The 26153-nt window shown below is 38.8% G+C and overlaps 14 protein-coding genes and 1 non-coding gene across 15 annotated transcripts; 4 read left to right on the forward strand and 11 right to left on the reverse strand.

Moving 5' to 3' along the window:
* Window positions 1–254: 254 nt before the first annotated feature.
* Window positions 255–914, forward strand: GPI11 (mannose-ethanolamine phosphotransferase GPI11; the record flags this gene model as incomplete). Its single annotated transcript, XM_056227077.1, has 1 exon — window positions 255–914. One exon carries the CDS (start codon window positions 255–257, stop codon window positions 912–914), a length of 660 nt encoding a protein of 219 aa, XP_056086934.1.
* Window positions 915–1219: 305 nt separating this feature from the next.
* Window positions 1220–3889, reverse strand: RSC3 (Rsc3p; the record flags this gene model as incomplete). The annotated part of the gene is made up of 1 exon (XM_056227078.1): window positions 1220–3889. One exon carries the CDS (start codon window positions 3887–3889, stop codon window positions 1220–1222), a length of 2670 nt encoding a protein of 889 aa, XP_056086935.1.
* Window positions 3890–4379: 490 nt separating this feature from the next.
* On the reverse strand, window positions 4380–5057 carry CPR5 (peptidylprolyl isomerase family protein CPR5; the record flags this gene model as incomplete). Its single annotated transcript, XM_056227079.1, has 1 exon — window positions 4380–5057. One exon carries the CDS (start codon window positions 5055–5057, stop codon window positions 4380–4382), a length of 678 nt encoding a protein of 225 aa, XP_056086936.1.
* Window positions 5058–5259: 202 nt separating this feature from the next.
* HNT2 (bis(5'-adenosyl)-triphosphatase) lies at window positions 5260–5721 on the reverse strand (the record flags this gene model as incomplete). Its single annotated transcript, XM_056227080.1, has 1 exon — window positions 5260–5721. The coding sequence occupies one exon, from the start codon at window positions 5719–5721 to the stop codon at window positions 5260–5262; it is 462 nt and encodes a 153-aa protein (XP_056086937.1).
* A 522-nt stretch (window positions 5722–6243) lies between these two features.
* Window positions 6244–7680, reverse strand: PFU1 (Pfu1p; the record flags this gene model as incomplete). Its single annotated transcript, XM_056227081.1, has 1 exon — window positions 6244–7680. One exon carries the CDS (start codon window positions 7678–7680, stop codon window positions 6244–6246), a length of 1437 nt encoding a protein of 478 aa, XP_056086938.1.
* Window positions 7681–7999: 319 nt separating this feature from the next.
* Window positions 8000–8072, reverse strand: Skdi_4.trna18V. The gene has a single exon. It is a non-coding gene; the product is annotated as a tRNA-Val (tRNA).
* Window positions 8073–8377: 305 nt separating this feature from the next.
* PMT7 (putative dolichyl-phosphate-mannose--protein mannosyltransferase) lies at window positions 8378–10432 on the forward strand (the record flags this gene model as incomplete). Its single annotated transcript, XM_056227083.1, has 1 exon — window positions 8378–10432. One exon carries the CDS (start codon window positions 8378–8380, stop codon window positions 10430–10432), a length of 2055 nt encoding a protein of 684 aa, XP_056086939.1.
* Window positions 10433–10537: 105 nt separating this feature from the next.
* On the reverse strand, window positions 10538–10960 carry SRB7 (Srb7p; the record flags this gene model as incomplete). Its single annotated transcript, XM_056227084.1, has 1 exon — window positions 10538–10960. One exon carries the CDS (start codon window positions 10958–10960, stop codon window positions 10538–10540), a length of 423 nt encoding a protein of 140 aa, XP_056086940.1.
* Window positions 10961–11571: 611 nt separating this feature from the next.
* Window positions 11572–12720, reverse strand: GIC2 (Gic2p; the record flags this gene model as incomplete). The annotated part of the gene is made up of 1 exon (XM_056227085.1): window positions 11572–12720. The coding sequence occupies one exon, from the start codon at window positions 12718–12720 to the stop codon at window positions 11572–11574; it is 1149 nt and encodes a 382-aa protein (XP_056086941.1).
* An 844-nt stretch (window positions 12721–13564) lies between these two features.
* On the reverse strand, window positions 13565–16738 carry SUM1 (Sum1p; the record flags this gene model as incomplete). Its single annotated transcript, XM_056227086.1, has 1 exon — window positions 13565–16738. The coding sequence occupies one exon, from the start codon at window positions 16736–16738 to the stop codon at window positions 13565–13567; it is 3174 nt and encodes a 1057-aa protein (XP_056086942.1).
* Window positions 16739–17474: 736 nt separating this feature from the next.
* On the forward strand, window positions 17475–19412 carry TFB1 (TFIIH/NER complex subunit TFB1; the record flags this gene model as incomplete). The annotated part of the gene is made up of 1 exon (XM_056227087.1): window positions 17475–19412. One exon carries the CDS (start codon window positions 17475–17477, stop codon window positions 19410–19412), a length of 1938 nt encoding a protein of 645 aa, XP_056086943.1.
* A 570-nt stretch (window positions 19413–19982) lies between these two features.
* Window positions 19983–21338, forward strand: SSF2 (rRNA-binding ribosome biosynthesis protein; the record flags this gene model as incomplete). Its single annotated transcript, XM_056227088.1, has 1 exon — window positions 19983–21338. The coding sequence occupies one exon, from the start codon at window positions 19983–19985 to the stop codon at window positions 21336–21338; it is 1356 nt and encodes a 451-aa protein (XP_056086944.1).
* A 277-nt stretch (window positions 21339–21615) lies between these two features.
* Window positions 21616–22497, reverse strand: PIB1 (phosphatidylinositol-3-phosphate-binding ubiquitin-protein ligase; the record flags this gene model as incomplete). Its single annotated transcript, XM_056227089.1, has 1 exon — window positions 21616–22497. The coding sequence occupies one exon, from the start codon at window positions 22495–22497 to the stop codon at window positions 21616–21618; it is 882 nt and encodes a 293-aa protein (XP_056086945.1).
* A 374-nt stretch (window positions 22498–22871) lies between these two features.
* On the reverse strand, window positions 22872–24947 carry RAD34 (Rad34p; the record flags this gene model as incomplete). Its single annotated transcript, XM_056227090.1, has 1 exon — window positions 22872–24947. The coding sequence occupies one exon, from the start codon at window positions 24945–24947 to the stop codon at window positions 22872–22874; it is 2076 nt and encodes a 691-aa protein (XP_056086946.1).
* A 225-nt stretch (window positions 24948–25172) lies between these two features.
* IPK1 (inositol pentakisphosphate 2-kinase) lies at window positions 25173–26081 on the reverse strand (the record flags this gene model as incomplete). The annotated part of the gene is made up of 1 exon (XM_056227091.1): window positions 25173–26081. One exon carries the CDS (start codon window positions 26079–26081, stop codon window positions 25173–25175), a length of 909 nt encoding a protein of 302 aa, XP_056086947.1.
* Between the last annotated feature and the right edge of the window lie 72 nt (window positions 26082–26153).

A 26153-nucleotide genomic window follows, 5' to 3' on the forward strand; every position in this document is an offset into this window, starting at 1 on the left:
TACCTCCTATAGGATATTCGAGTAGCACGAATTAGATCCACTACTTGAACATTAAATTTGTAACAATAAATGAACTATTGAACAGTTTCGGCATCGGTTTACGCAGCCGGATGAGGAGAAAAATAATAACCTTTTGTACAACAGAAAAAACAAAAAAAAAGTTCTTAAATAATGTAAAAGGACACATTGTGCCTTTTCATCGCATTTGTTAAAGACGATTTATAAAACTATATTAAGAAAACCACAGTATATACATGTCAACTAAGAAAAGAGCTAGAAAGACGGTAAAAAAAACTGTATCGTTTTCTGATGATACAACTTTAACCACGTATCAAAATCATGAGAAAAAGAATGCAGATCATGATCGTCCCCCCGTATACGTAAGAAAAACCCCTCTAATGAATTTCCCATATCATTTAGTGATGCTGCTCTATTACTACATCTTCCTGTCCTCGGACTTTAATACAGTGAAACTGCTTAGCCTTTTAATTCCTGCACAAATTTCCTATTTAGTTTTGCAATTCAATAAATGCACGGTCTATGGGAATAAAATCATCAAGATTAATTATCCATTGGCCTTAATCTGCTTAGGTGTCACGTTTTTGTTGAGTTTTCCGGCAATGCTATTGACTATTTTATTTGGCGCACCATTGATGGACTTGTTATGGGAAACTTGGTTGTTGTCGCTGCATTTTGCATTTTTAGCATACCCTGCAGTTTATGCTGTGTTTAATTGTGATTTCAAAGTGGGATTATGGAAGAAATATTTTATCTTTATAGTTGTGGGTGGCTGGATTAGTTGTATTGTTATTCCTTTAGATTGGGACAGAGACTGGCAGAATTGGCCAATTCCAATTGTTGTTGGAGGGTACTTGGGTGCTTTGGTTGGCTATACCATCGGTGCTTACATATGATATCGATAATAACGAATTTGTATATATATATATAGGTATGATAGAAGTAACATAAACATTCGGGAAAATATGATAGAATATCTCTGTAACCCACTGCCTTCACCGCCTCTCAATAAGTTGTTAAATTTCTAAACCAGAAAAAAAAACGCCGATTGCAATATCCGTTGCTGTCGTAGTTGCCTTCTTCTGCTATTCTTATTTTTTGGGTTTATTCATTCTTTATAAAAAAAAATAATACAAATTTTAAGATTAAATAATAAATATTATAAAAGTCTCGAAATATTCTTTTCCTAGTTCGGGCCATTTCAGCTTCGAATAGCTTCAAAAATTTCACTAAAATTTTCCTTAGTTAAACCTAAATTTCCTAAGTTTAGGTCATTATCAGCAGCGGCAGTGATACCCGTGACTCCATTCGATAATGTACTCTTCTTTCTCTGCTCATAAAAATCTGTTTTTATCAGGGACTCTGAAATCTTGTTCAATTCATGATTCAATTTTACTAGTTGATCAGTGGATATACCGGTAAATCCGTTATTAGTTACATGGTTTGAATCGGAAACGGATGGAACTTTGGTTTCCTCTAGATTTTTGATATATTTGGAGATTATCTTTATTTTAATAATTAGGTTTTCGATGAGTCTGTTCTGTTTCTTACAATTCTTAGTGTAATCATTCAATAACATTGCAATTTTGTTGATAATTAATCGTATTACATTCTTGTTTTTTATTCTCTTATTATTGTCGTTATTACTATGACTACTCTCTGGTTGATCAATATGGCTTACATTTTCCCCATCTGTCTTCTGAGTGGACTCAAATGATCTCTGGTAGAGCGCTAAAAGCATCAAGACCAGAGTTTGAAGAAGCGCAATTGATTTATTTATGAACGTGAATTCATGACCGGCAAATTTAATATTAGCTAAATTTGAGAAAACAAAGAATAAAGTCTCTCTTGATAATTCCAAAAAATCATTCAGAATTTCATTGAATTTAGTATAATCGCTCAACGTTTCAAACTGTAATAAAAGGTAAAAATTCAAATATAACATAGAATTCCTATAAATCAGAGAATCCATAATATTATTGATAATCGAAGATGTTGTTAGGCACCTTTGGCTGACCTCAACGTTTTTGGTTTTTAAAAGTTTGATTAGTTGTATAATTTTACCAATGGACAATTGCTGATCCTTGCTCTGTAAATACTTCATTAAATTGACTTCAAAATCAATCAGTTCAAAATCGTTATTCAACAACGGGTCAACAATTGGGGTAGAGTTCGTAAATGGTTCAGACATTAACAGTGGTAATTGACCTAAAAAGAGATGCCTCCAGCAATAATTCTTGAATATGAAATTCCAAATCAAAATGTGCGACTGATTTTGAGTCTCGTGATTTAATGACAATAAACATGCCATATGCATATCTTCATCATAATCAATTACGACGGAAGATGAAGATGACGGGGTCATCACAAACTGGTAATATTTCCATAAGGAAATAAATCGTAGGGTGTCTATATTACACATCGATCTTTTGTCCATTTCAAATCTAAGCGTTGCTAAGTTTGATTTCAACGAGGGTAAATTGTTAAATAATACATTGAATAATTGCAGATGTCCATCGTCTCTCAGAGGAATCAAAACCGTAGAATTCAGTGACTCAAAAAGAACCAAGAGACAAAGGGTTATAAACCCTAGGCTTATTAATTGGTCGTTGCTCATATTAACGACTTGAAAAACTGTTTCAAGCTCGTTTGAGTTAGGCTTATTTACGGTATTAGATGGAAAAAGCTGCTCAACTATAGGTAACAATCGCTTTGGCTTCAATATTGGTAATATCGAGTTTGTTTCAGTTATTGTGGATAGATATTTACTGATAAGGTTCTGCGTTACCGATTGTGAGGGGAATTTTAATAATTGAGATATACTGCTGTTGCTGTGCTGCGTATTGTTATGTTTCGCCAACAAATCGTGCAAAGATTCATTGAAGTGTTTTTCAATCAGAGTATTAAGTTCATTGAAGAATTTGAATAGAAAAGGATCGCGCTCAATCAAATATTGGGTTTGGAAGATGGAGCTTTTGTTGATATTTTTCGGTAATAGCCACAACCTGTTACTGTCGTTTTCTGTGATCGGGCAGTTGAAAACATTGAAAACCTTATTCGTATCTAAGAATTGAGGATCCAAATCCTTGAATTCGTTGAGATAAGACCTCCTTTCATTGTTGGTAGCCGTTTTACCTTCCTCATCCGTCGTGTCGCCCTCGCTCAACTTCCTTTTCTTGACGGTCAAAAATTCTTCTTGGCTTCGATTAGATTGCGAAGACTGTATTTGCGGCGAGGAATCCTGTTTAAGATCAAGATTGACTCCTGTGATCTTCTTACCCGTAATTTCTTGCAGTTCCAGTAGCCTACTTTTCAGAAAATTCATTTCATGATTTATGATTTCATCTTGTGTGTAAGGAGAGGTTAGCATGTGGAAAATTGCAGGACCTTGAACCCAATTGAGAGGTGTAGAAAATTCGTTTGCAGAAGTAACTGGTTTGCTTTCCAAGGAAGGCACCGACTTTGGAATATACTGAGTATTCTGTTGGTTCAAAGTTGCGTTTGCCGCGGATGTCCTATTGTTAAGTTGATTTTGCGCATTAAGCAGTTGCAAACGCGTGTTATATTCTCTTATTTGCTCCAAAGAAGCCAGCTCTGGGTTTTTTTGTAAAAGAGCTGCAGTTTCCTTGGAAATACGACGTGAAGAGGCGTAATATGAATTTAAGTAGGGGCCGTTGGCTACCTGACGTGTGTTAGAAGAGGAAGAGCTGGAGGGAACGTACTGTCCAGGAACATCCGGGTAGAAACAATCCATTTTATTGTGTTTCATACAGTTCCCACAGATTGGCTTAACACGGTCACACCCTATTTTTCTTTTACGACACTGCACACAGGCAGGCGGTTTTTTCATTTTCCTACCACGAATATCCATTTTTCTTTGTTTTTGAAATGGTATTTTTATAGTAAAAGCTTCAGAGTTGTCAGTGAAACCACGAGTACGGTACGTGAGCAGTACGGGGCGATTGAGGCAGAGCACCGATGAGTTTTGGTTTTAAAACCGTGAGTTTTGATAAAATAATCTAATGTAAGCAGCTAGTGTATCTTCTCTCGGGCGAAAACGGGAATGTGGTCTCACAAGCGTTTAACCGGCCGAATGAATATTGGTGGACTGTGGCTATTTATGAGAAAGTATAGCAGTTGGAGCGTCCAGAAAGCAGTATGTTCTTGATGGAAAGGGTAGTTCTTAGTCTGTGTGATGCTGGCCAGTCAACAAGATCCACGTTGGTCAACTAAAATACTCTTGTGAAGTCGTGCCAGAAAAGGGCCATAGGGTAACGTACTCGTTGCATGTGATAATCAACTGTTATAGGCGGTATATAGTTATATGGCTAGGCTATACATCTCTTGGGTAGTGGTGGAGCTTATAGCTCATCGTGAGCTGTTTCGCTGGCCTCCACTTTGATCTCATCCTGTAATTTAGCGGCGTCTTGGTGGCTTAACGGAACAGTTTCCAATTCACCGCATTGCTCAACGATAACCTCTTTCACGGGCATGTTTCTGCTGTCGGTCTTGACGTTTTCAATGTAGTGAACTACGTCCATACCTTCCAAGACTTCGCCAAAGACAACGTGCTTACCGTCGAGCCATGGGCATGGCACAGTGGTGATGAAAAATTGCGATCCATTGGTGTTCTTACCACGGTTGGCCATGGACAATCTGCCCGGCTTATTGTGCTTAACATCAAAATTCTCGTCTTTGAAAGTGTTCCCAAAAATGGACTTGCCCCCAATACCAGATCTGTGGGTGAAATCACCGCCTTGAATCATGAAATCAGGAATAACACGGTGGAAAATAGAGTTCAAGTAACCCATCTTAGGATCACTGGAAATGGTCAGTTGGTAAAAGTTCTCAACAGTTTGGGGTGTGGTGAGACCATACAGTCCCATGACAATGCGGCCGATCTTTTCATCGCCGTGATTGATATCAAAATACACCTTGTGTGTGATCTCGGGGTCGTCTGAGGTCTCCTCTTTGCCAAAGATGGTTGTAGTGAATAAACAGGCAAACAAAGCGATGATGGATAGGAATTGAAACTTCATTGTTGCAGGTAACGCTGTCCCTTTTGTTTTTCGAGTGAGGATTTCTTTAATTGTTGAACTCTTTTCGAGAAAAGTTGCAAGAATGGCTTGATCGTTTTCCTTTTTTTTTCCTTGCCAAAGAAGGTTTCGCCGCGAAACAAAAATTAACACAGTTACTATATATTGTTTTGTACATTCGTATTTGACTATACTTTCTATAAAACTATAGCCATTGCTTTAAGTCAGGATTGGCAGCCACGAACTCTTCTAGCGCGCTTTGAAGATCCTGGACTTCTTTTTTCATTTCACCCAAAACTCTCTCTTTCCTTTGACTGTCTGGCTTCAACACATTGGGGCCTTGCAAGGGTTCATTACCGTCTGGGAGGGCTTGAACAGACTTGCTTTTCCTTGCCTGTCTGCCACCAACCCCTAAATATCCATCCCTTCTTGCTTGCCAATTGGCCAAGGCACCATTGCCATCCCAATGATCTAATTTATCGTATATCAAATCTCCAACATTGTTTAATTTATAACGTGGTATAACATGCGTGTGCAAATGGGGTACGGACTGGCCAGCCTCCGGTCCGTCTTGGATGGCAACGTTGACCGAGTCTGCCTTGTATTCCCATTTTATAAATCTATGAATCAATTGTAGGGTGTTAAAATAATCTTGGGATTCAGGCATGGTCAAATCTGATAAGTTCAAAACTGTGGTTCTCAAGGGAACGATTAGTATATGCCCCGGTACAATCGGTTTCAGGTTCACTAGTGCATACGTGTATTTCGATTTCTGCAAGGAAGTGAACAGTACGAAGTCTCTTTGATGGTTAGTATCTCAATGGTACGGAGGGGTACTAGAACATGCAATCATGCATACGTAGAAAACTTGCTCGGTTACTAAGAACTTGCTAAAATATATTGGTTTATTCATGCTTTTGCTTTTCTCTGAATTTGCTTGAGATTACTCTGAGGGCAAGATAGCTAGGTTTATAGCAGATCCTTATTTTTTTTTCGCTTTGAACATTAAGCAGTAAAAAAGAGTTACATATTTTGAAAACGTATAATCTAGAAAAGTATTAATGTTCTTGACCGGATATGGAACGCAAGACCTACTGCAAATTAGTATGAAACATTCATTTGGGCTGAATAATACTAATTGATCTCCGTACTGTCTAAAAGAAAAAACAAAAGCTGAAGAAGAAAAACCCTAATAATTTAGATATAAGCTGCCATCTTGATCTTCCAAAGAAACTACTAAATCGGCGACCTCGTCGCTTTTCATGTTCCAACCCAACTTGGGAGAAACACATATATTCTTCAGGCAGGGTAGCCTTGACTCTAATATGGCAATTGTCAGGTCATCAGGATGAATCTTAGAGGCCAATCCCAGGGAACCGCTGCATTCCAAGTACAGAGTTTTGAGGGGTCTATCGTATTCCACCAATTTACTCAGCATGAATTCAGAAAAGCACCATTTGGAACAATAATCAACCATGATTTGCAACGAAATCAAATTAGCACAATACGTGAAGATGTGGTCCAAGGAATTTTCCGTCAAGGATGGCATCGGATAGTGGAAAAATAGGTGTTTTAAATTATCGCCAATCTGTGACAACAACGAGTAGATAGACAACTCCATGATTTGAGGGCAGTAAGAAAGTTCCAAAGTGGTGATGGTTTTTGGCCATTTCGTGTCGATGACAAATTCATTTGTTATCCCCCCACTTAATTTCAGATATCTGAGATTTTGCGGCCATTCAATATCTTGGAACCCCTGGCAGTCAATCGATGATCTAGGGAAAGATAAATGGGTTAATTTGGTGAAGTTTTTGATCGCAGAAAATAGCTCCTTTAGTTTAACCGTTTCTGACACTAGTCCCAAGTCTAGAAACTTTAAATCATGACACGATTTCAATGAAATTAGTGGCGCGTAACCGAAGCTAGTCTGTGGAGCAATAAATTTGGTTAAATTAGAACAGCATCGTCGCAACAGCTTGGAAACAAAAGAATTTCTACCACTTTGTAGAATTGTAGACAAATTCAACTCAAAGACGTAATATCCCAAATTCTTCTTCTTGTTTATAATGATTGTATCGACAAATGCGTTGAAGTTCTTACTTGTCAATGCTGGTGCAAAATAAAGCTTTGGTAGACACATGCCATACCAGTTTCTACAAACTAGCAGGTAATTCACGATTATCCCTGTGGTTATTCTTTTTCCACTAGTGACCTTATCACCATTTTCTTCTTCCTGCGGTACATCAAGATAATGGATTATCCTATACTGAACTTCCCATGGCAAGACCATCCTAGAAGATAACGAATTTATGCTTTTTTTCTCTCTTTCTATTACTTGTCCATCCTCTTCTTTCTTAGTGTGCGATGCTAATGATGACAATGGCAATTGCCTGTATCCTTTTTTATCCTTTTTACCATTGCTCAGTCGGGTCAACTTCACTATAGTATCATTCGTTTCATCATAATAATAAGACCCCTGCGGAGTCTCAATTAGTTCTGCATCATCGGGTACTGTGATAGTGAATTCCTTCGCTTGGTTATCACTTCTTGTAGAAGAGAAACCCTCGCCCGCCACATACTTCCTATAAGGGGCCTTGATTTTCTTTGGTCGTGATTTATTGGCCATTATTGAAGACTCTAATTGTTGCTATTATGTGGCAGCGCTGTTGCACATATTTCCCGCTGTACGTCTTCTGCCGATGCCGTTGTATTCGTTTCTATAGTAGATGCATCTTGTATCAACTGGCCCTTACCCCTCAGCGCTCGTCACCCGGCCCCAGAATGGAAACAATAGGGACAGAGGCAATTATTTCGCAATAACATAGGACAAAAAGACGACAGAGCAGCTTGCTTTAGCTGGAATCTGCTGAGCATATATACCATTAGGATGGCAAACCAATTTAGATATAGGAAAAATGACAAACAGAAAAAAATTAATAAATCATTGTTCCAACCGAGGATCGAACTCGGGACCTTTGCCGTGTGAAGGCAACGTGATAGCCGCTACACTATTGGAACGGTTTTTTGGATTGATCTTTTAAATGATTCTATGACCTGCTAGAGGTAAAAATCAACTTAGATGACTATAATAATAGAATTATTAATTGCTGCAGTTTTGTTTACCGTTTTACATCCTTTCAATTATCACCCCAGCCCTTTATTTCCCCTAAACTGTGCCGGCTACTCTTGCTCCAGTGAAAGTTAATGATCATGGTATGAAAAATAAAAAATAAACACCAATGAAAAAAATGCATCAAACGAAAATCAAGAGGAGCTAATTAAGGGCAATGATGCTCCAACATAGAGGAATTGACACACACACTATGAAGGACCCGAGATTACAGGGCCCCTACAGAAAGTATCTCCCCTATAATATCCTTGAACAGTGCGGAGTGGGTCGCTTGACTGCACTAGATTATATTTCCGCGTCTTTAGTTGTTGTTGCTAATTTCACATTAATATGGAACTCGCATTCCCCATCATTTTGGACCCGTCCATGGGATGACAATACTGAGCAGGAACTCTCCAAAGTTATCCAGTTTTATCTGGATAGGACTTTCTACATCCATGAATTACCACCATTCACCATCCAATTTTATTCCATCATTCGGAGGCTAAACATTACAGAAAATTTAAGATACGTTTCTTTGTTTTTGAATTCTTCTACCTTAGCTTTCCTCTTCCTGACACTGAGAAGAATTAATTGCTCTTATGTTATTTCCACAGCGGGCTTACTAATATTGTCCAGCTGGGGGAGTTTTAAAAATGAGGGCACCATCTTATCATCTGACAGCTTAGAGTGGTGTCTGTTCTCAATGATAATTCACAATTCGATAACCATTTCAATAGTGAAGTTTGGTACCACGAAATGGTTCACTCATTTCACGATGTTATCGATTTCCTTGGGACTTGCAATATCTTCCAAATTCATTGGGTTTCTGACATGGGTCTTTGTGATTCTTACTTTGGTGCTTAAATTTGATAGATTTATAGGTGATGTCAAAGTCACTACCTCTCAAATTATAAAATTCAGCACTGCGTGCTTACTATTTACCATGATTATCCCTGGTTCCATCTTTATCCTAAGTTACTGGAACTTACTTTCGAACTTCAAAACCGATGTGCCGCAATTTTCGAAATATATGAGTGCCTCTTTCAAGTCGTATCTGAGAGGTCCCCAAATGCAACCAAGTCGGTTGTACTATGGCTCAACGATTACGTTACGCCATTCAGACTCAATGGTGGGATACCTTACTTCCCATGACATTCCCTACCCGTCTGATGTAGATGAGCAGTTGGTAGCGTTATCGTTCGAGGAGTTTGATGTTGATAATGAATGGGTAGTTGAGCATCCGACATCGAGGTTGAATTTTTCTGAAATACATGATATTAGCCAATTGACTCCTGTGGAGTTTAATCAGAATATAAAATTAAGGCACAAATCGACGGGAAAACTATTAAGAGCAAGCACCGCTAAACCGCCCATTAGTGAGCAAGACTATGATCTTCAGGTCTCGTGTACGAAAGGTCCAGAGTACGAAGGAGGCATGGATGAGAGGTGGGACCTTCTCCTGATAAAAGCTGGAATCAACGATAACAAAAACGATAACACGGATGATAAGTACGTTAAGCCACTTCGATCAAAAATACAGCTATACAACAACGGCCAGAGATGCGGGCTTTTAGGTCATGATCTCAGATTACCTGAATGGGGTCGCTTTGAACAAGAAGTACTATGTATGGAGAGTCCGGTTATACCAAGAACCGCCTTTGTAATAGACTCAGCACAATCACCAGTTGATTTCCAAATCCCAGTGGTGGAACACTATATGGGCGAGATTTATTCCTCAGGAGAAATTGACCGTACTTTATCTTGTACACAACTATTTCAACTTCTCAAGGAATACATATCCAAACAGTACAAGTACAATTATTACATTAAATACGGTAAAAACAAGGTAACTTTTGAAGATGCGTTCGCTGTGGAGAAATGGCCGATAACGTTGGATGTTAAATCTCCCGGTTGGTTTAAGTTTGCCTGGTATGGTTCCCTACTGTCGATGCTTATTTTCTTGTCCGTGCAATGTAATAGAGTAATGCACTGGAATCCATGGTCAGCCGCTGAACCAACCTTTTCTGCCAATTGGGATATTTACAATGAGTTTTGCTGGAAATGCATAATTGGCTGGCTTCTACATTTTTATGTCTTTACCATGAGCCCCCATTTCAATTTGGAAAAAAAACTGTATTTCCAAAGTTTTGTGTTTAGCGAATTATGTCTTCTGGAATCGTTAAATATTCTTGCAGAGCGTCATAGAACACTCTTTTATATTATGATTTTGTCGTCCATTACTTCAATAGTTCTCCTGTATAAATAGAGTGTTATAGATATTAATAAGAATAACGTATATATTTAGCTTTCTAATGTGACTGTAGTCAGTCTTCTTTTGTCGCGTTCAGATATCTTTCGATATCAGCCAGGTTCATGTGCTTTTCTTTGAGTTTGCAATACCATCTACAAAATCCTCAATTAAAGAGTCGACGCTCCGCAAAAGCTTCTCCTTCTTTTTGATTGCTTCAATCTTTTCGTCTTCTACTTCAACTAATTTTTTCTGTAGAATATCAATTTTCCTTAATTGTTCTTCGGTGGAAACGTCGACACCAGGTAACGAGTCTATGAGTTTATTTATCTGTCTTGTTTTCAGTATAATATCTGTGGAGAGCTCATCTATGGTATTGGTGAACTCTTCTGGAGGTGCTACCGTAGCATGTTTATCGGACATTTGAGGTTCACTTGCGGTCAATGGTTCAAAACTATGATTCTTATCTATGTAGTTCAAAGTTGCACAAAATTGCTCCGTCATTTGGTCTAAACATATCTGTAGTTGTGTTAGTCTATCTGTCATTGCTAAGGGACATATAATGCTGTATTAAATGAAGAGAATAGTTTCTCTATCTTTATCCGTGGCACACCCTTCAAATCACGATTTTTTTCCAAGGACTAATTTTTTTCAGTTTCTTGCGATCCCAGAAACCATATAATTAATCACGTACTGTTGGCTTCAAGATTGAATAGAAGATAACCTTGGTATTTGAACAGGTTAAAATCCTGATGAAAGTACATTTCAGGTATTTATATCTGTGTATATAAGTATAAAAGATCATGAGATACCTAAAGCAGTACAAATGGGAATAAAAAAATAATAGCCATACAGCTTGTGTCCAAAAAGTAGAAGTGATAGTAAACGAATGAATGGGATACTCCCAATTTAAATGAATGTCCTTGTTTTATAACTAAACAACAGAAAAATAGTTGTAGTAGTAGTACCAGTAGTGATGAGAAATCTAAAGTATGATAATAATAGCCGAGATGAACGAATATGAGAGGAAACAGGGGGGGGGGAACGAATGAATAAAATAAGTGGAAGTAGAAAACGAATGAATAATACTTTAGATGACCCTTGTAAATTTTAAGTAAAAAGTGGCCTTTGAATTTCTCTTTGCTTCTGCATTTGACTCAAACCTGCAGAGGCTCTAACTGCTTGCAAGAATGAATAATGTCATCGAAGGACTTCCTAAAGTTAGCAGGGGAGTCAACGTATGAGAATTTGGACTGGGGAGAGGCCGTTGATACCGAATTTCTTCTTTTGGTGACTGGGCTTTGCTGTGGAGAAGCAAAAACTTTTGTCGAACTTTTGTTTGAATTCGGAGTCCCTAAAAGGCTGCGGTAGGCGCTTGACCTCTGCGAACGAGGTAAAAAGTCCAAGATCGGTTTATCCTCAAGCAATGTGGGAAAATTGTAGTTTTTCAAAAAATCCAATGAAGATTCACTGGAATCTGTGGAACCGGTGTATCTATGGCTTACGTTATGCGACTTGGTCTTGGATTGCTTTGGCGATGAGTTAGGAGAATACTCAAAGATGGATGTCGCCATGGTAGATGTGGAAACGACTCTGCCATTGATAGAATGGTTGTTTCCCTGTGTGCTTTTAGAGTAATTAGACGAAGTAACTGAGATCGATCTCGCAACTGATAATCTTGATGTCTTTTTGTCGTGCGATCTTGGAATGAGTTTACTTTCGCGATTGGCCGGGATTCTTTCAGTGACAAATGCCTTATTCAGTGATCTCGAATCTCGTTTGCTTAGAGAGAGGGCAGAATCCTCTTCAATTTCAGTGGGCGCTGACAAAGGTCCCTGCAGCTGCTCGTCCTGGAACCCGTTTTTAGTATCTGCATGGGAAATGTGTTGGAAATCAAACGGAGTGGAAATATTCTTAGCTCTTATGTCCAATTGAGTGCCAAGAAACCTCTTTTTCAACAAGTTGAGCTTGAAGAGAACTTTTTTGTGTTTAGTCTTGATGGTGCTGGAGGATGATAATGTCTCTATAGACACTGCGGAGTTGGAAGTACTTCTCCCATCGTACCTTGACGAATGTGTGTTTGGCAGAAGTGGGGGCAACTCGATGTTTTCCTTGTTACTCAGTACCGGCTTATCGCTGTTGATGAATGTGATACCTAAATTCTCTTCATCGTCTGATCCCATAAATTGCTGCGCTTGTAAGCCATACAGCTTTTCCGCTTCCTCGTCTTCATCCAACCAAATGGACCGCATCTGTGGAAGGTTCATATTGCCACTTCCAAGATTCGTGGTACTTGAACTTGTCATTTTTCTGGAAGATTACGTTGTCTGATGTTTCTTTCGCTGAGGATAGAGTTCCACAGCATAACAAGAAATTCTTCCAGGAAGTAGCAATAATATATACCAGACACGAAACAATCAATCAACGGATTTCGTTTCACTGAAGTTTTACAAGCCCAATTTCTTTTTCAGATGTGAATAATCCATTTGATTTCGCAAACACGAATTGATCACGTTTCACAATTGTTTCGCCAAACATGGCGATAACGGCAGCGTTTCCTCGAGAAACAGGAAATCCTCAGATCTTGAAAAGGCGGGTCTGCGATTGTTTCTAGGCGCAAAAATCATCGAGCCATTCCCCTGCAGAAGTCCCCAGGGGCCAGAACGCGTCTTGTCGGATGCCGCATTCTTTGGTCGGGTCGCGCCGACCAAAGCGGCAATTTTCCGCACCCAAACAGGGAATTTCTTTTTCTGGTACACTAATTGCGCGCGTGCCAAACGCCAAAAGAAAGATGGAGCTTTTTGCGCCTGACGTAGTCAATTACATTTCTTTTTCCGGTATAGGTTAATGCAGATAAGCGCCCAGCTGAGTGCATTTAACTATTTTTTTTTGCTGTTTTGAGACAATAGCGCTGACATAAGCTTCGTCGTACGCAGGTATGATTTTTCTACGACTGAAATGTTCTTCAGTGCAGGAAAATAGTACAAAGTAATCGATGTAGGTGTAAATAATGTTAAGTACTAAGTATGTAGTGGCTCACATAGCTTGGGCACTTGTGTGGATGAGTATAATATCCGTCTGTTTTTTTTTTCTTCTGCTTGTTATATTTTGTCTCTTTTCGAATCTTTTTTCTTCTGACGTACGCGACGGTTAGCGGATATCCGGCGGTATAATTCTGGAATATTTCACCTGGTTGTTTTCGGAACCGTCGTCAAGGAAATCGAAAATTAACATGCTGTCAACCGTCTCATTCAAATTTTCTTCAGTGATACCATCCTGACCTAACGTGGGCAGCGCCTCGTCGTGAGGAAACATCCATTCTCTCCATTGCGTGGTCACGTTGTCGCATAAATCGTAAAGGATCATCTTTAATAGCGTTATATGGTTGTAGAACCATGAGACGGATCGATTAATGAATATTCTGTAGTTTTCCATCTCTTTCACCGCGTGCAGGATCGTGTAGTTATGGAACTTTCTTTTATCTCTTGACTGGTCTCTCCAAAACTCGAAAAGAGCAAATAAGGCCTTTCTCCTTTGCCAAGTTCTCTTGGATTCTCTGAGCTTTAGGCCTAGCCCGACTAGCTTATTTTCCCATCTGAATTCCATCAAGAAGTATTCCAAACTGTTGACGTATTTCTCTGTCAGCGTCGTCTTGCTCAAAATTTGAAATGCAAGTTCAGTCTCCTCTTGGATATCAGGCTTGAAAAAATGCGCATTCATTTTTTCATGTTTCGACTTCGTGGCATAATCTTCTTCATTAATACTAGAGTTGATCAACTCTTCTTCTTTGGCTTTGAATTTGAATTCCAGATAGGCACCCGTGGTAATGGGTACGTCGGGAATATCCCTTCGATAGAAAAATCCTTCGCGGCATATTAATTCAATGGGGGTCGCCGTCAATAACGTATTGCGCGACTCTGTGCCCAATCCGAGGTTTCCATTGCCATTTCCACTGTCATTGACAGATTCGATGTCATTATGGATAGATGAAGTTCCCTTGGAGAAATCTGCCGAGATGTCTCCCGAGACGTTCTCGACGGTAGTCAATATTTCGTTATGGCTAACTTCACTTTCTTCCTTTTCTTCTACATCTTTTATTTGGTCTAATATGCGTCTTTTCTTTGAAGGTATGATTATATCGTCCGCTTGATCCTCTCTGTCTGAACTTCTTTTTCCCATCAGGTCCAAAGAAGGCGAGTTTTTTAATGGAACAAATGTAGTCGTTGCCTCATCTCCTGAATGCTTTCTTTCGTATTCTGCATCATCGTTGGTGTCTATCTCTTCACCAGAATTTAACATAGACTGTATCCCCACTTTATGGACCGCTCCCGCGGCAAGTATCGTTTGACCCATCTTGTGTGACTCGGCATTTATATTTGAACCTTCGCTATCAATCTCGAGCAGCTTTTCTTGTTCCGATGCTTCACTTTCCTCATCTTGTGGATCTGATGCAGTAGTAATGGAGCCAGATCTTGGCTTTGGTGATGTCGAAGTACCTCCTGTGGTTGGTTTTTCAACACCTTTTATTTTTGAACGAGTGGATATCTCATTCAAATTCAAGTTCAGATGATTATCATGTATTATCGAAGTCATCCTTTTTCTTCGTTCTTCTTCCTTCATCGCCTTTAAAAGTTTCTTGTTAGATTCCATAAAGGATTTTGCCTTGTCACGATCATTGTATTTCATATTAACAAGCATTTTCTCCCTTGAATCACGCCTTTTATCCAACTCCCTTTGTTGTCTATTCATTTCGGACGTAACTGCAGCAGCCGCGGCAGCCGTCGCTGCAGCGGGAGAGGAAACGGGTGGTAGTTTTACCGTGATGTTCCCGCTGGCATCATAACTTAACGAAAACTGTTCATTGACCATTAAGCGACGAATATCACTATTCATATCCGAATTAGCAGAAAACTTGATGATATTGTCATTGTTGTTGTTAGTATTATTACTGCTACCATTACTGGTAGCCTGAATGGTTATTGTTTTTTCCTTCTGTATTTTTTTTGCTTCACCATCAAGCATTTCTTCCACATCATTATGAATATTCTCGGTTGCATTTAAATCTTCAGCACTGACGTCACCATTAGTTAAGATGGGAGACATTGGTTCTAAACTCTTAGATACTGTTTCATGTGTGGCTGACCTTGAAGTCCGAATCGGTACTGGCTGCGATGTAGGGTTTGATGGAGATGATGGTATCTGATGAAATTTCGAAGATGGAAGTAATGAATTTACTGGAATCTCGTTCTTGATCCGACTAGAAGCGTCAGATTTGTCCATCGTATCAGTGGAGTTGGATAACATTGTTTCTACAGTTCTCTTCTTAGGGGGTCTGCCTCTTTTCCTTTTGATTTGAATTAGATTGTTCGGCGTAACAGGGGTTGGTGTCATTGAACTAGAATTTGCCGTTGATGGCTGTTCTTTACCATTTTCAGAGTTTGTTCTTGGCGGTATGGAAAGTAACGTTATTTCAGCATCATCTCTTGATGACGATGGAGCAGTTAATAACAGTGAATCCTCTTTCGTTGACGGTTCCACGAAGTATCTTTTGGATTTAGATGTTTGCACCACGGCAGTTGGTAAGGAAACATTAACTGGTGAGAGCGTGTTATGATTAGATGAGCTTTTAGGATTGGCCGAGGCTACATTTGAAATTAATTTGTTCATTGTAGAAGATGAGGTATCCTTTCTTGGTCTACCAGGACCCCGGCGAGAAGAAGAAGAAGTATTATGCTGTGAATTAGTGTAGTGTGATGCGTTTTCTATGAAAATGTTGGAATTGTTGGATTTTGAAGTGTTTTGCAACAATGTTGACAGTTTATTCAATCTTTCGTTCATGTTATTAACCAATATATCCGTGTTGACTTGATTCTTCATTACATCATCCAATTTGTTCTCCAAAACTGATTGGTTATGTGACAAAACTTTCAAAGAGTTGAACAAATCCTGAGCAGAATCAGTCAGGGAAGTTTCCTTGGTAAGCAGAGCGGATTTCAGGTCATTACATTTTTTACTGACTTCTTCAATATCCTTTTCCAACGCGTTGATCGATGGATGAGGAGACTGCTTATAGTACTTTATTTGAGAAAGATTTGAATCGAAAGCAGAGCCATCATGTTGTTTTATGTCGCTATCGTCACTAACTGGGATTTCTGTGATGGATGGTAAAGATTTAGTGCATGAATCTGTGCCTAGCTCCCCCACATCATTACGATGTTTATCAAAATTGGTGGGCAGCAACGTACCTTTATCATCTTTGGATACAGACGGAAGCCTTTGCTCATTGGCTATATTATCTGAAGGGGTTGTGGTTTTATCAGACATCCCCGCAACAAAAAGATTTTGCTAAATATGATCGATACTTTTCGTATGATTTCAATAATACGACGGTCTGCTATCTTTTTATGAAACTTGGCTACTTTAAACAGGTTCTATGTGCTCTTTTTGCTGACACTTCGTGTAAAATATGCCCTGTGCGTAATACTTTTGGGAGTTTACTTGAAATGCAAATAATATTAATGAAGAAATGAGGAAAAAAAATTGAGCCACTAGTAATGATATTATTGCGGTCGCTTAAAAGTTGAAATAGAGCAAATAGTGATTCTCTATGACGGATACAAACGGCGAACATGCGAATCCAATCTGAAATATTTTGCCATAATTTGTTGTCCTTTTCCCTTTTCCTTTCAAGAAAAAAAAAAAAAATTTGACGTCGCCGTCGCGTCGCAATCCAAATTGCAGCATTTTATCTTGTTGGACGACGCAAATTACTGCAAATTGTGACCTGCATGTTACTTATAAGCAAACATACTTGGGATAACTTGGACAAACAAAGTAATGATGCAGGTAATGCTCTTCACCGATCAGTAAAAAGAGGCTTCCGCTTTTGAAGCTACTAGTAAGGTTTACCGGCGGACTCAAAAAAGTGCAATCCGTGAGACATGACAAGGCCCTCGTTTGACGTATTTTTAAACAATATTGAAATTTAGCTTATTAAGCTTTCTTGGTAAGATTATAGCATACTGTTTAAAATATAGGGAAGAATGAGGATCAAACTGTAATGTCACACTCCGGAGCTGCCATTTTCGATAAGGTGTCAGGGATAATTGCCATAAATGAAGATGCTTCTCCTGCAGAATTGATCTGGAGGTCTACAGATGGTGACAAGGTTCATACGGTCGTATTATCCACCATCGACAAACTGCAAGCCACCCCAGTGTCAAGTGAAAAAATGATGTTGAGACTTATCGGAAAGGTGGATGAGTCGAAAAAGCAGAAAGATAACGAAGGCAACGAAGTCTTGCCGAAGCCGCAACGCCATATGTTTTCATTTAATAATAGAACGGTCATGGATAATATTAAGATGACTCTACAACAAATTATCTCACGTTATAAAGATGCCGATATCTACGAAGAGAAGAGAAGAAAGGAAGAATCCGCGCAAAACACAGAAACACCGATGAGCTCCTCTTCTGTTGGAACAGGCACTCCCACACCGCATCTGGATACACCACAATTGAATAATGGAGTTCCACTGATCAATACCGCCAAATTGGATGATTCGCTGTCCAAAGAGAAACTGCTGACCAATTTGAAACTGCAGCAATCTTTATTGAAGGGAAACAAAGTGTTAATGAGGGTTTTCCAAGAAACAGTCATTAATGCCGGTTTGCCTCCATCGGAATTTTGGTCAACTAGAATCCCGCTTTTAAGAGCCTTTGCTCTGTCCACTTCACAGAAAGTGGGACCTTACAATGTCTTGTCTACTATTAAACCAGTGGCCTCGTCGGAAAATAAAGTCAATGTTAATTTGTCAAGAGAGAAAATTTTGAATATATTTGAAAACTACCCCATCGTAAAGAAAGCTTACACGGATAATGTGCCAAAAAATTTCAAAGAACCTGAATTTTGGGCGAGGTTCTTTTCTTCTAAGTTATTTAGAAAATTAAGGGGTGAAAAGATCATGCAAAATGATAGAGGTGATGTTATCATCGATAGGTATTTGACACTGGATCAAGAATTTGATAGGAAAGATGATGACATGTTGTTGCATCCAGTGAAAAAAATTATAGATTTGGACGGTAATATTCAGGACGACCCCGTCGCACGAGGCAACAGACCCGATTTTACTATGCAACCAGGTGTGGATATCAACGGTAATAGCGACGGTACAGTAGATATCTTGAAAGGCATGAATAGATTAAGTGAAAAAATGATCATGGCTCTAAAGAACGAGTATTCGAGGTCGAATTTACGGAACAAGTCCATTAACACAAACGATGAACAAGATGAAGATAGGGATGAAAGAAATGAGCTGAAAATTGACGATTTGAATGAAAGCTACAGGACCAATTATGCAATCATACATCTGAAAAGAAATGCTCATGAAAAGACAACAGACGCTGATGCAGAAACTTCTACAACTCCAATGAAAAATTCGGACTTAAAGGTCTCTAACCAACAAATGTTGCAACAGTTATCAGTGGTCATGGACAACTTGATCAATAAGTTGGACTTGAACCAAGTCGTCCCCAATAACGAAGTGAGTAACAGAATTAACAAAAGGGTCATAACTGCAATCAAGATCAACGCCAAACAGGCTAAACACAATAACGTCGACTCCGCACTTGGCGCTTTTGTGGGCACAGCCGTTCAAGCAAACGAATCAGAGGTGAAAAGCACTCTGCCAATAGATCTGTTAGAAAGCTGTAGAATGCTACATACGACTTGCTGTGAATTTTTGAAGCATTTTTATATTCATTTCCAAAGCGGTGAACAAAAGCAAGCCAGCACTGTCAAAAAGCTTTATAACCATTTGAAGGACTGTATCGAAAAACTGAACGAGCTATTCCAAGATGTGCTTAATGGTGATGGTGAATCCATGTCAAACACGTGTACTGACTATTTGAGGCCAGTTTTGAACTCGATCACTTTGGCCACCCGCAAGTATGATGAGTATTACAACGAATGCAACAATGGCTCGAGCAGTGGCGCATAAAAGTACTCAAGCGGCATCCACCCTCTTCAGATTCATATCAATTTATTTACTGCATGTTACATATTACATAAAACTCAATCATGTGTATTCTTCCTTTTTGGTCATTTTAGAACAATGGAAAAACGCGCGCTTGATTGACGCTGCGTTCTCTACTGGTGCAGCCGTGCGTGTAAATATAACATTTTACGTGAAAACGCGCACGAATGGCCCTGGAAACGAATACGAAACAAACGAGAAACATTTATACACGCGTGTCCTCAATTATCGGGCGATCAACGACATCAACGAGTGACGGAGCAAACCCTAGATAGGCTATTTGATACTATTTTCTTTCCAGCAGGTAGACCATGGTTTTTGTCTGTATCTCGATCTATAACGTCAGTCATTATCGGCAAAACAAGCAGGCCATCATCTTTGACGAATCTGAAATTTTCTGGCATAATACATCATCTCATCGACGGTCCTGTATGTAGGGCATAAAAATCGATTGAATAAGGTTCATTTGAAACTTGGTAAAAATGTATTTCCCAGGACGATATTCCGAAATCCATCCCAGATATTGCTTGAAAGATGGCCAAGAGAAGGCAAAAAAAGAGAACTCATGCACAAATCACACCTGAACAGGAACGAGGCATTCCAAAATCAATGGTCATCAGGGTCGGTCAAACTTCCCTAGCTAACCATTCCCTGAATCAATTAGTAAAGGATTTTCGTCAAATTATGCAGCCGCACACGGCTATAAAATTGAAGGAGCGCAAATCCAATAAGCTAAAGGATTTCGTCGTTATGTGTGGCCCATTAGGTGTCACTCATCTCTTCATGTTCACCCAATCTGAAAAGACAGGTAACGTTTCACTAAAGATAGCTAGAACTCCGCAGGGTCCCACTATCACTTTCCAGGTATTGGACTATTCTCTTGGCAGGGATATTAAGAAATTTTTGAAGAGGCCAAAATCGCTGAAAAATGATGACATGTCAAATCCACCACTGTTAGTCTTGAATGGGTTTTCTACAGCCAAGAAATCCGGTGAAAACAGTTGGGATGTGAACGTGGAGAAGATTGTTGTTTCCATGTTCCAAAATATTTTCCCACCTCTAAATCCAGCAAGAACCTCACTAAATTCTATCAAACGTGTATTCATGATCAATAAGGATAGGGAAACTGGAGAAATTTCTATGCGCCATTACTTCATTGATATCAGAGAGGTGGAGATCTCTAGAAATCTAAAAAGGCTTTATAGAGCCAAAGGCAATTTGAGTAAAACGGTGCCGAATTTACACCGAAAAGAAGATATCTCCTCTTTGATATTAGACCACGACGTGGGCGCTTACACATCTGAATCAGAGGTTGAAAATGATGCTATTATAAGAGTGGTTGATAACCAAGATGTGAAGGCGAGCCATTCTAACCATTCGCAAAAACGAGTAGTCGAGAAAACGGATGATGAGGAACATGGAAAAGAGGCAGAAGACGGAGATGCGGAAATGGAGGAGCCTAAAAGTCCAGAACTTTCTCAGCCAACGCCTCGTAAAAAGGCTATCAAACTAACTGAATTAGGCCCAAGATTAACCCTGAAATTAATCAAGATAGAGGAAGGTATCTGTTCAGGTAAGGTGTTACATCACGAATTTGTTCAAAAATCCAGCGAAGAAATCAGAGCTTTGGAGAAGAGACATGCTGTGAAGATGAGGCTCAAGGAAGAAAGAAAGAAAGAGCAAGAAGGAAACATCGCAAAAAAGAAGGCTGTTAAAGATGCCAAAAAGCAACGTAAGTTGGAAAGAAGAAAAGCTAGAGCAGTAGAAGAGGGTGAAGGTGAAAGCAATAATGATGTTATGAATGATGATGAGTCTTCTTCTAGTGAAGATGAGCGTTTTAGTGATATACCCGAGGATTTAGATAGTGATTTATTCAGCGAACTGGAATAGGTCGGTATATGTACATATTATCTGCATGTACACGTACTACGCATACATTGGTTACGATTTCATAACTTAGAAAGGCATTTATTTCTGTGCAAGGTGGGAGAAAAATCTCAAAATTGGATTAGTGAATATATAAGATCATAATTAAACAAGTATAGAAATCCTGTAAGAGTAGAAAAAATAATGAAAGAACAGGGAAGGTATAAACTCCAACTATTAACAACGGAAGAAATCAAAATTTGAGGTAATTTGTGATGAAAATCAAGCTAAGTAGATGTTATTAAAATACAGCGTCATGGAATGGACAAAAGTTCCGCTTAACGAAAGATTTTCCATTTCCTCTCTGGGCTGCATTCATTTGCGCTTTCTTATGAAACCAGTCTTTGATGCATTTATAATGGAAAACACATAAGCACTCTAGTCTTCCAACTTTTTCGCCAGGTTCCATATCTTCGAAGCAGATCGGGCATTCTTTGATTACAGAACCGTTTTCGTCACCACTGGTAATGGGGGGTATCTTATACACTAACATTCTATTTTGAGAAGCAGGGCTTTCTTTTGCGGAGTCATTTGCCGCTTCTTCTGATGTAGTTGTATGTTGCTGGGCATTTTCAGCTCTCAGTATGCAATCCTCTACGTGTTTTCTAGTTTCTTCTTCATCAGCAAACTGCACAAGATCTGTATTACAAATAGGGCAAAATCGTTCTTCTTCGTTTTGTGGATTTTCACCGTTTCCGCATCCCGTTCCTGTCTCACCTTGATCTACCGTGTCTTCCAGGGTTTCCGTATCTTCATCACTGTTATCCCCCAGGGCAGCGGGTAAATCTGTACTTGATGGCGCCGTGGTTTGCAATAGTCTTGGATCTCTATTGGCAGAGGATACTAGTAAATTTAAATGCAGGAGATTGTCATAGCACTCGTTACAAGTTCTGTATGGCGGTGATTCCAAATCGCTATTTTTTTTCTGCAGGGCATGGACTTTCTTTTGATTATAGTTTACAAAGTTCTCAGTACAGGAAGAGCAAAATATCCTCCCGCAGCACCTACAATGGTGTCTTCTTATCAAGAACGAAAAGTTCGTCTTACATTGAAAACAGCATTGGGATTCTTCGTCTGCCTGCCACCTGGCAAGATTATTTATGCAATCCTCTTTGATAACCATGTGTCCTGAATCTTTTAATATCGTTCCTCAGCAAAACGATTCAACAGCAGCCAATACTAATTAAGCAGGCTAGCGTCTTATCGTCTCCTGTAAATTTCATAGCTCATGTATAGTTCTACTTTTCTTCCCTCTTCTACTATTTTCTTAATTTGATAGGTACCGATGCCCGTTACCCGGATCCTGTGGCCTTTAGATCTTTAGTTGCTGTCCCTTATCCGAGGATTACGCAGGCTGGGGGTGATAAGATTGTATGAAGTTGGAGGGCAAATGGAATCTGCTCTGCCCCTTAGCAAACGACTATTTTGTCTTGACCTTGCAGTGCAAGCTCCATTGCGGTACAAAAATGTCTCATTGGAAGTAAAAATACACTGCAATTAACAGTCGTCACACACTTTGTTATTTTCAATATTTCCATAGTCCGTATTCAATCGATCATTGAGTCGTAGCTTTGTTAGTAGGATGTCCCAGGATGAGAGCCCTAGTAGTAATTTGGTTTGACATTTCAAACGTTGAACTAATTTGTAGTCACTCTCTTTGACTAGGATGCTTTCAATTTTGGGAATGGCATGTCCTTTCTTCTGTTTAAAATCAAAACCACTTACTACTTCCAAATACTCAATCTTTTGCGGCCTTTGGTGAGTTTTATTATACCTCTTGATGAGACCTTTGACATTGTCTCCCTTATCGAGCCCAATTAATTCGAATCCATCAGGCTTAGTTTCCGTTGAGTAGATTTCGATGTTACCAAATTTATTCTTATAATGCGATAGATCCGTTATCACATGTTCACGCCCTAAGTGGTCATGATAGGTACTGGGATATTTAGGAGTCTCCATTGTTTGCTCAAATGAGAATAGTTCCTTGATAACATATCTGTCTAAATTTCTTACCATTCGTTCCTTCATAGGTAGATACTTCTTACGTTTTAACGGCTGAGTATCAGGCAAAATGGAGCGTCCTAATATTGCCCAATGCTGTGTACTCTTTAATTCTATTACATCCTTTTTCCAAAATAGGGGTTCTTTCAAGGTGTTTCCTAAGGCCAAGGTTGCAGCTGGCTCAATATGTAAATTTAATGCTTCACCGGATTTTAATAGGGAAGGAACTATGAAATTATCCGCTCTTTTTATTTCTGTGACACTTTTTGGCAGTGTGAAATTGGATAAAGCAATGCGTTTCATCAATTTATCATCTTGAGGAGGTGCATTTTTCCGGTTGAATATTTTCAGCCACCTAGATAAATTTTGATAGCTTAGATAATGTTTCGATTTCAAAATGGGAGACGACTCAGATAAATCAAAGTATCTATAGCAAATATTAGGCACATATCTCGGTGAAACGTCCTGCATTACTTTTTTGGTGTATTCTATGTGGATCACATAATGGAACCTTTGGTTCAGATTGTATTTCATATCCATTGATGGTTGATAATTAGGAACGAACTGATCTTTGTGCTTTTTCAAAACCATTTCACGTTCGTCCAGATGTGCTATAGGGTCAATGATATACAACTCATCGTCGCTCAAAGTAGGAAATTCTAATTCAATCCAGAAATAAGGTTGTATTAGGTCAGAATCAAATTTATTAGGGACTTTTCCAATACCATTTTCGATTTGCCATTTTACTCTATTGCACCTAATATCATAGTTGTGTAGTGGTAAGGCGAAGCATAGGTAAAGCTTCTTAGGCCCTGGTAAAATGTTGTTTAATATGATTATTAGGAACAACGTTAAAATATCTCTGTTAGCCAACTTTTTCTTCGCCATTTTCCTAATATCTTCGATGTCATCATTCATCGATGGCCTGTTCCCGTAAAAGTCTTGCTGGTTAGCAAAAACATCTTTATATTTAGATTCAGAAACTGCGTTTATTTTCTGACTATCCGCATACCTTATAAGGTATTGTAACCTGTTAAAATTCTGTCTAATACCATTACTATTTATTTTGTAATTGGAACGAAACCATAACACTAAACCAAGCAACAATGTTCTCAGAGAAGCACTTTTAGAGGCTCGGCCCTTCAAATCCCAGTTTTTGAATTTTTTGATGATTAATTTGGGCACGGATCTTCTTAATCGTCTATTCAGCCTGTCGTCGTCAGCCCATTTCATTCTAGATTTCAATAAAGATAGCATAAACGGCATCATTACCAAGTGCAGCCCATATTTAAGTCGGTGATAATTAAACGCCTTTCTATTACGCTTTCTTTTATGCTTGTTTACTGTGCCGGCGTCTTGGTGTATATTACTCACGGTGACCGTTATGCTTCCATCCAAAGGAACTTCGTCCCAATCAATATCGCTCAAAACTTCTTCCTCAACCCGATCAAATTCATTGAATGAATCATTTACCTCTTCTTCCTCGTAAAATAACGCCTCTTGTTCTGCATTTTTACGTATTTTTTGTTTAGCTTGGTCGCGGTGCCCTGATTCAAACAGTCTCTTAGCCATTACTTTTCCTTCTTCTTCCTCTTTTGCTTCCAGTACATCAACATGTAGTTTTCAAAAGTTTGTCTCTTTTTTGAGTATCTATTGAGGACACTTCCTTTCGTTTCACTCTTCATATTTTTCTAAAGGACAACAAAAAAATACTTGCTTGATCATGGATTTTGCAGATGATAATAATATAAGTCTATGATGTTGATATACGAGCAAAGGTTAGCATATATAGGCTATTTATTTTGAGGCATGGAATACTTTTTTACCGGATTCCAATTGGCTATGAGTTTTTGCCCAATGAGTCCATTTTTTTTTTGGTTTTAGATCTACGTCTATTACGTTGACACTCAAGGCATTTCTGGTACCGGTCCATTCAATGAAACAAGTCACATCTCGGAGTGTCATCAGTAGTAAAAGCTCATCTTTTACATCGTCGATTGACTCTAGATTCTCAATTGCGGTTGTGTTTTCCGTGAGTTTTTTCTGCAAATCATAAAGCATCTTGAAAACGTTGTTGTCACTGTTAAAGTACTCAATCATAGCAGCTTTGAATTTATCTGAGTACATTTTGCAATCTCCAAATATTGCTTCCAAGTGTGATGGGTTTAATAGTAGTTGGTTGTAACAGTACTTTGCCTCTCTACCCTTCAATGCATTATGAGTGCAGTTCCTACAGTATTCCATATCGTAGTATACCCATTTTGGTTTCAGTTCCAAGAAAATTGTTTGGAAATCTTGTGTAAAATAAGATTTTAAAAGGTGGTCGTTTTGTATTAGTGTAGTGGTACTCTTGTTAACCAAATTTTTAATTTTAATAACCTTGACAACTTTTTCATCTAAATTTGAAATAAAGGTAATTAGAATGGGCCTTATGATATCTACGTCTACATCGATCAGATCCATTGGGCAAAGCAAACCATTTAGAAGGGGTTCTACATCTTTTCTGATATACTGAATGTTTTTGAGAGTATATGCATTATTTGATGATAGCAGGTCGGGCCAACGGACACAGCATCGCCATAACCAGCTTGGGTCTCCATAATCAATTAAAATATTTGCTCCACCACGCCCGATAACTCTCATTGAAATTTTGTTTTGTAAGGAACCATATTGTTGATGACCTTGACCGGTAGCATCATCCACCATTCAAATTATTGTTTAGAAAACCATAACGACCGAAGTCGAAAAGCTCCATAGAAGAAATATTGTCAGTAGGAT

The sequence above is a fragment of the Saccharomyces kudriavzevii genome, assembly GCF_947243775.1.
Source record: "Saccharomyces kudriavzevii IFO 1802 strain IFO1802 genome assembly, chromosome: 4".
NCBI lineage: Eukaryota > Fungi > Ascomycota > Saccharomycetes > Saccharomycetales > Saccharomycetaceae > Saccharomyces > Saccharomyces kudriavzevii.